At 39.7% G+C, this 9,215-nt stretch overlaps 1 protein-coding gene across 1 annotated transcript; it reads right to left on the bottom strand.

Moving 5' to 3' along the window:
• Positions 1–3,650: 3,650 nt before the first annotated feature.
• On the bottom strand, positions 3,651–7,347 carry LOC306740923 (paired amphipathic helix protein Sin3a-like). The gene is made up of 4 exons (XM_079223168.1): positions 7,291–7,347; positions 5,298–5,426; positions 4,802–4,908; positions 3,651–4,068 (listed from the first exon to the last, which is right to left on the bottom strand). The coding sequence occupies exons 2-4, from the start codon at positions 5,406–5,408 to the stop codon at positions 3,939–3,941; spliced, it is 348 nt and encodes a 115-aa protein (XP_079079294.1). The 5' UTR covers positions 5,409–5,426; positions 7,291–7,347; the 3' UTR covers positions 3,651–3,938.
• Between the last annotated feature and the right edge of the window lie 1,868 nt (positions 7,348–9,215).

Here is a 9,215-nt window from a genome sequence, read left to right as displayed (position 1 = left end):
TTTACACTAACCACGCAGGCACTATGATCAGATCTATTTCGATTTCATCAGACAACTCGGGAGATCCATCTACAACTAGCTACTTCCTGGAGTTTGGGTAAACACGTGACATTTTGTAGGAAGGAGTCTGCTTTTTTTGCACTCGCGTCCCGCCTCCCGTGTGGGACTCTCCAGCCAATCGTTGCAGCCAACCGTCATTGCAAATCCCAAAAAGGTGGAACTTCCAAAATAAACCATCGCCCACGACAGGCGGAGCTGCAACACCAGTCCGGGCGGCGGAGGACTCAGCAGCACACACACATACACACACACACACACACACACATGTACTCCTCTCTCTAGTCTGGGTTTCACCACACAATTCCGTGCCTCTCTGCAAAAACAACAACATGCACCAGACAGACCGGCACCCCCCTCCCAAAAAATGCTTTAAATGCAAAATATAAGATGCCCCCCCCCCCTCAGCAGCTTAAAAAAAAAAACTATATTTTCAAGTTTTGTGCAAAAGCACGCAAGCCAACGCACTGCGGGCTGTGGAGCACAACACCGAGCTACACGGTTAGGAGGATCAGCCCCCACCATCCCGACGTGTGGATTTACAGGCTGCACTCTCCAAACAAAAGGCACTCAAATGCATCATCTGGGGAAATCGTCGCTTTGCCAGTGGCCGCCGGTGGGCTCGGTAAGGCAGGGCCCCGGGAGGCGGCCAGCACTGCGGCCACCAAAAAGAGCTGATCCGGTTGCCCTTACTAAACAATGCCAAAGTCAAACGGAACGGGAACTACGGCGTCGGTCGGTCGCTGTGTGGAAACATAGCCACGCCATTCCCCGCTCCCGCTCCCAAACACACACACACACACACGCGCGCGCAGCCCCATTTTCCCCTTCTTCTTCTCCCCTCTCTCTCTCTCTCTTTCCTGCAGAGAGGACGACCGCGCGCTTTCACGGACCCTATTCTTTGTTTACTTCGCTAGTCGAGGAGTAAAATGTCTAACATGTCTCACCACAACAACTCCCCCCCCCCTCCTCCTCCTCCCTCCTCTCCCGATTCTTTCGCGTTACAAGCTCACAACAACGCTGCAGACCAAATGTTTCCACTTCCAGACAGCCTCACGTTATCACCACGCAGACATTGTTTACAAGACACAACATTATATCCTGCATATGGTCATGTAATCGTGTTATGTTTTTTTTTTTTTTTTTGGTGGAGCTATTCTACAAAAAGAAGCCTCCCCTTCAATTCATTTAAGGACACAAAAGCGCGGGGCCGGGACCGCGCCGCGAACCCGGGTCCACACAAACATCGCCCACTCGTTACAATGTAAATATTATTTAGTTTAAGCAGCTGTTACATACCCAGGGAAAAAAAAGGACTCCTTACTCCGGATTCGTGTTTGTAACCAAATAGTTGGACACGCCCCCCTCCGCTTGGCATTGGCGCACAGTCCCGGACGCGTCAATTCATTTTGAATATCACCCGCTAAAACCGAGAGACAACAGAGTCTGCACGACGATCCTCCAAACCCAACATCTGTGCGGCGGAGGCGCAACAGCGGCAGCAGCGGCGGAAAGTAATCGAGTACATTTACTACACTTGTGTGCTTCGGTACTTGCACTTTATTCCCCAAAACACGTAATAGCACTTCAATCACTTTGGTCACTTTAATTACTTCAACTGGTGCAATATATAAACACAGTTTTATTCTGTCTGTATATATAATACTGCTATTGTAGATTATTTACTGTTAATTTATATTACTTGTTTTATTTTACTATTTGTCTCTTGCTGAGGTAATCCTGCAATTTCCCTATTGCGGGACTAATAAAGGATTATCTTGTTTGATCTTATCTTATCTTATTCAGGTTTTATTTTCTTCTACTGCTTTACTTTCTGCCAGCTCTATCGTTTAGTATAGTTACTGTGCAGAATCTGGATTTAACACACACAAAACGTGTTGTATAAACATATCAACTGTAAATCTATTTCACTATGTACTTATATACACTGCATATACTTTGCATTTTTGCACTTTCTTTAAAGTTCTTTACTTTCTTTTCTTTTCAAATTCTTTCATTTCCTAAATTAATACGCTCTGCTGTTTTGTTGTATATATTGAGTATTTTTCATTCCTGATATTTTTGTGTCTTCTATATAACTTTGCTTGCTACTATGACAAACACATTTCCCCTTGGGGATTAATTAAGTATACATCTATCTATCTATCTAGAATATTTAGAAAATGCACTTGAAAGGGGTCATTCTGTGTTATAGGAACTTTTACTTTGATACTTAAAGTGTTTTGGTGATGAGACGGTTCTACTTGTACTTACTAAGTAAACATTGAAGCAAGAACTTTTAAAGTAGTTTTGCTTACTTTGTTATGACTTTTATTCAAAGGTAAAATAGTTGCACTTGTCAAACATAAAAATAAAACTATGCCTCAGTATTTGTATTTGCCCTAATTATATAGTGCAAAAATATTCTGGAACAATCATCACTGTTAAGAGTGGCTAATGCTTTCCTTGAACCTTTAATGAAAGTATTCTTCATCTAAAGGTTGTAACACAAACTACCGCTTTTATCACTCGCAATCTAACAATCACACTAAATATACCTAAAGAAAAGTTAAGAAAATTAAATAGATTTGTTTTGATGAGCAGTAAAATTATTATTTTTTGTTTTTCTGAAGGCAACATCATGATGAAATATGGAAAGTTGGTCATTCTTATGGTTTGTAGTTTTGAATAACCCTCTTCTGTAGTTCGGGACACACACACACACACACACACACACACACACACACACACACACACACAATGAGACTTCTTTCAAGGTCGGCAAATCGTTGCTTACACTGCTCACTTTGGTGTGGTGGTAAACCACACAGTCAAATCCATAGTATTTTATTTCAAAGTATGCTGCAGTGTGGGAGTGTTACTGGAGCCACCGCCTCTGCATTTCAAGAGAAAAGTGGTGCTATTAATGTGTAGCTCAAAATACATTTTCATAAACACGAATCAGAGCCATGGTTGCCATTCACACATAGTAAACATAATATCAACAAGCTGTGACTTCATAAAGTTATGGCGAATGTGTTGACAAACCATTGAGACATACTATTTACACAACGAGCAGATAAAAAGCGACATTATAATTTATTTGGAATCGTGTGTCTCTAAACATTTGACAAAATTGAAGTCCAATATTCAGTCCTTTTCACTCGGGTTTTGGTCTCCACCAAGTCTTGAGGAAAATATGCAGCTCTCTCTGGACCCAATGTCTGTCCAGCTAGTGGACAGTGGGTTTATTATTGATAGAAAAATATCAGTGTAGCTGTAAAGTTACTGATTAAAATACATAACACCCTGATTCATGCTTTGTTCACCTTTCCCCATATTGATTCATTTTTAACTTCTCATCTCTCCGCATATGTTAAAGTTTTCTCTATATGTTCTTGTCTCTGCAGGTTTACAATACTCATATATATATATATATATATATATATATATATATATAGTATACAAATCGGTCAAACTGTGATTGCCAAATTAAAAATACTGTAATCAACAAACTCTAAATGGAAAACGAGTAACATTAAATGATGGATAAATCAGATTAATAAGCCAAAAAACACAGCTTTACGAATGTATACGTTGTTTTTATTTAATACAGTATACCCTGATTCAATAGTCATACGAATGATAAAGTATTAGGTTATAATAGCACAAATATAAAATGTATTTAGATAACTGTATATCCTGGGTAATCGTTGTTGAATACAATAGAACAATTAAAAAAGGGGACATTTTGCCTCCGTCATTAAAAGAAAAATAACTCTAAAATCAAAGTGCGTGATGATGGCAGACTTAAAAATGCTTCGCCACAAGCAAATTCAATATGAATTCTGTCGCAAAGAAGTCATTTCTTTTATTTATGTTCACCCGGCAACAGGGTTCTGGACCTTGATCTTGTAGCCAGGCGGCACGAAGGTGTTGAAGCCCATGATGAGGTCGGGGTGACCTTTGAAGAGCTGTGACACTCTGCGGATGACCCCGGGGGTGTCAATACTGGGGGGAGGGGAACGTAGACAGAATTAATTCAAAAGGTACAGTGACTGTCCTCGTCTGTAAGTTGAGTGTCTAAAAGAAACCAGAACAAGACAAATGAGAAGAGCAAAAACTCAATGATTCAACAAATGGAAGTTTGGTCATCTGTTCAACGATGTCATCTATAAGTCAGTGAACGATTGTTGAATCTATATTCTGTCGTTTTATTTTTTTTTACTGTATCACACTTCATCAGCTCCTGGTACAGGTAGGAGGAAACATCTTGCAACCAAGCTTGAATGAATAGTTTCATCAGCCGTGGTGGGAGCATCAACATGTTGGTACACTTATGCCTTTAGATTCTCGGATTATACGTCTATCATGGACGCAGCTGTTCCATCACACAACTCTAAAGTTCAAACTAAATCCTCAAACTCCCAACTTTGCAAAAGGGCAAAATAACGCTTTTAGTGTCTTTGTGGAACTGTTGAGGTAAAAACTGTGTTTTCTGATTCACGTTTCTACTTGAAGAATACATTAACTCACATGTCTCTTGGTTGGTTTCCCAATCTGACAATGAACCATACATCTGAATGAGGTTCATGGTTTTATCCTTCAGCAAGTTATTATCATTTTCAATATTATTATTTGTACTGAATTTTAGTTATAAAAGTTTGAACACCAAGTGGACTGACTTTGGGTGTGCATCGTAAAAACACAGCATCTTTTATGTAAAGTCAAACAGTGTCCTCACCTCTGAGACTTGAACTCTTTCATTATGTCCAGGAAGTCATTGTAGACCTGAGGCTGGTTGCCAAACTGCAGTTTCACTTGATCCAAGTAAGACAGAGCATCTTCTACCTTTGGGACAGAGAAGAGGAGAAGTTCATCCACCTGCCGATCGGATTTTGACTTCTACGTTTACTTTTGGCCGCAGTGCCCCGATTCTGACATTACACATTTATACAGAAAAAGTGAATATACGAATAAATAATTTACCCAAAGATTTAAATATTTCCCTGTGAATCTCCTGCATGGATGCGTGCCCTGATTCTGATATTACATTTTTAAATCTCGACACGCAATGGGAGAAAAGAGGTCTTACGGGATGAAAATACACATATTTCTCTAAAGCCTCCGACAACGTCTGTATATTTATTTTCACTGACGTCCTTGGCGTGAACACTCTTTGACATTTGCAGGTTTTCCGTTGGAAGAATTTGTGTTAAAAATAAACCGGGCCGGCTGACCTTGAGCCTCTTGAACTGCTGGCCCTGTGCGGAGGCCTCCGGGCGGCCAGCGAGGCGCCGCTGCTGGGAAGAAAAAAACGCTTCCCCATCCTCCAGTTGCCGCTTCATCATGAACTCCTACTGAGAGACCTGCGAATAAACAAGCGCATGGACCCTAATTTAGCAGTTATCAGCCTCTTGATTTCATTCAATGCTTTTCTGAGGAGCATGTGGCAGCAATTCAACTGTGAGTTTATGGACGCACACTGTGCCAGAGAGCCACTTCTGTTGTTTGGCTCGGGAAGAAAATTATTTCATGTTTTTTTTTCTGACAATAAAGCCAACGATACACCCAATGCTTTTAGTGGCACAAAGCCGCCTGAGGTCAACTACACAGGAGCGTATTGATTACATTGACTTGTGATCACGCATGTCAGCTTCAGTTTGTGTTATACTTTTGGAACTTTTTCTTGGTCAATGTCCCGCTGACATAAGATTAAGTTTGCGTTTGTCTGATTACGTCCTGAGACTCTCTGGCAATGACAAACCTCGACCTGCATGCAGAGGAGCCTCCTAAAGGCCTGGAGCTCCATCCTGCTACGTCACCTGCTGCAGATGATGGTGGAGCAACAGTGTGCAGAACAAGGACACTTTGTGTGTGCATGAGCAGATTGGAGGGAGCTATTTGAGGAACAGTAAGCAGTTAGGGAGGGGGAGAGCACCCTGAAACCACAACATACAGATGTTGCTCCTTTAATTAACGGTCTCTGATGTTTTATTGTGTGTATGTTTGTGTAAGTAAAGGCGGACTTAAAGATTGTGGCATTATTGCCTTTCATACATTCTACCCTCCTTGTTATAAATAACTCTTTAATGTAAACAACGTGAGGAGTCCGACGCGGACGCCATGTGTTTAGGTTTATCTCGTGACCCCGTTAGCTGGCGACTTCCAGCCGAATGCTTCTATTGTTGTTGTTCTTCTTCATCGAGGTTAATTGACAGTTGGCAAACAACGATTTGGTGCATTACTGCCATCAGCTGGTATGGAGTGTGGCTCAGGACGTCTAGTAGTACTTAACGTTACATTATTTAATACAAAATAATTAAAAACTAATCTAAATAATATGACTTACCATAAGATACTAAAAATAGTATTTGACAAAACTGTGCAATATAAATAATGTGTGCAATCCACTGTGCTATATCAACAGTTATATATTTTAAAATATTGTTTACTTATTAAACCTTTACTGTGTGATTACTTATGTATTATACTTGTTTTGATCTTGTTCTAAATATGTCTCTTGTTTTGTTTGCATTATCCACGCAGTTTTGTTTGAACTCCTTGATTTCTTTTGCAGAATATTATATAAAATAAATGTACTTTTATCTTTGCTGAGGTTTCCAATTGTCTGCCTTCTTTCATGCTCATATTTATAACAGTCTGCAATAACATGTGCTATTCATTCCTCTTGCCCACAATACAAACATTTGCACCATGTTTTCCTTACTTTTGCTGTGAAGCCCAGTGTGTCCCAATCTAAGTTTAGATATTATTCTCTCCCCTGTTCCTTTCCTGGACATCTCATTTCTTCCACTTTCCTCTAAACTGTAAAACCATCGTCCTTTTTTTTCTGGCTTCTGCCACCATTCCTTCATCCTTTTGTTTAATAATACTTTTGGTTTCTGTTTTTACTGAAGCTTACTGCAACATTAGTGCAGCTATTTTATTTTATTTTATTGACTTCATCTGCCATTTAATGTCCTTCGACACCAATATGTGCAGGTACCCGTATGAACATCCCGTCAGACCCATCGTTTGGTTTCTGTAAACTGTTTGTTGAGGTCTGGGCTGCTGTCTGAATGGCTGCTGTCAGCTGGCTCTTGTTGGTCTGTGGTTAAAATAGCGCGAGAGCACGTCGCTGTCCTCGCGAGAGCCGAATTGTTTAGTTTATTTCGTTTCATTACAGGGTCAAAAACACCTTTTATAGACTTTCAGATGGTCAAAACATACCGGATTCGTCGTTGGGAGTCTCCTTTGAGGAAACGAGTCCACTCCCGTGTGAAAACGTCAGACGTGTGACGTCAGACGTGTGCGTGTTGAAACAGGAAGAGAGCAAAGCTGCGCTTCCTTTAAAATAATAGCGTTTATAAACACGTGTTACGTAGAAGAACTACGTAGCACTTTGAAAAGTTAAACATATTTTAACGTGATTTGAACTCATATTATTGTGTAGAAACATAAAATGGGATGACGGGGGGCTGTGTGCGTGTCGTAAATCCCTCCAGTGACAACTTCCGGTCCCGATTTCAAAGTAAAAGATCGCGTGTGATTTAGTTATTTGCGGTGCAGGAACAGAACAGTGCTTTAGGAGCATATTATTTCGACCGAGTCAATCATAAATAAAAAGTAGTTCATATTATTATTAATCGTTGTCTAAATAGTGTTTGCTTGTGGAATAACCCCTTAAATCCCTTCCAGAGTCTTTTTCGATCAACTTTAATCCGATCACTTACTTGATTCCACAAGTAGTTTATGAAACTAATATTTTTAGCTTCAGTACTTCTTAGACTACTTGCACAAGTAGCATGGACTACTTTTCTTCTAATGTTGATGTGTGATAAAAAAAATTAAAAAAACACTGGAGACTAAATGCACAAATACTACAAAGTACTTTTACAGTGTACCTTTTGAATAATCCATGGTCAAAGTCCCGTCCGGAGTACAGATTTAGCACTTATTATAATACATGCACCAATACTATTAACTACTTGTTTCTTTCCAGGTTTACAATACTTTTTTCATTTCATACCAGTCTTGAAGTCTCAATAAATGTTTGATAGTATACAAGACTGCGATTGCCAAGTTAAAAATACCATAATCAATGAACTACATTAAATTGCCTATAAATCAGCTTAAACCCAAAAAAATTAAACACAGCTTTACGAATGTATACGTTGACATAGTTTGTATTTAATACAGTATAGCTTGATTCAATAGTCATACGAATGATAAAGTAATAGGTTATAATAGAACAAATATAAAATTAATGTAGATAACTGTATATCCTGGGTAATCTTATGAAAACAGTTGTTGAATAAAATACGGCACATTTTGCATCCGTCATTGAAAGGAAAAACAATTCTAAAAATCTGAGTGCATGATGATGGCAGACTTAAAAATGCTTCACCACAAGCAAATTCAATATGAATTCTGTAGCAAAGAACACATTTGTTTTTTTTGTTTTTTTTCACCCGACAACAACATAATGCAACGTATGACACACAGACACTCAGTTTTTGTACATGTACTCTATAATAATGGCAAGATACTGGGACCAGATGAAAGCACTGATTACAACCACAGTCTGTAGAACGTAAAAAGTAACACAATAATAATGAAAATATACTTCAGACAAAATTTCTGGCTCTCAAGTGTCCGAGGAGGACCCTATAGGGTGCAGGCACAGATTTGTGGATGCCCGTTCACCTTTTCTATCATTCATTTCTGGCTTCCCTGTAAAAAATCCTCTTGATAAAGCTCTATGCAGATGTTAACATTAAGTCCAAAATGTCACTAAATGTTTCCTATCACATCACTAAATTTAACAATCAAGTTATCCCCAACGTCACATGTAGACCTACTGAATTGTGTTTTACGTGTCATCCCATCCTACCACCATGACGACTAATCTCAGAGCACATCGGGAATAGTTATCGAAAAGTGCTAAGACATGATTGGTGTAAAAAAAATTAAAAAAAAGGAAGTATTGCACTACTCATGAGGTCTCAACCGATGACTCCACAGATGTTCGCGTCGATGGCATAGCCACTGCAGACTGCTCTAAATGTGTGCGTGTGCATGCAAGCACAATCACTGAAGCGCGACGGCACTGCTCGTGAGCAAAAGGCGGCCACGAGGACACGAGTCCCCGTTTG

The sequence above is a fragment of the Taurulus bubalis genome (assembly GCF_910589615.1).
Source record: "Taurulus bubalis genome assembly, chromosome: 9".
In the NCBI taxonomy this organism is placed as follows: domain Eukaryota; kingdom Metazoa; phylum Chordata; class Actinopteri; order Perciformes; family Cottidae; genus Taurulus; species Taurulus bubalis.
The sequence above is the reverse complement of the archived record's forward strand: the minus strand, read 5'-3'. Positions and strand labels throughout refer to the sequence as shown.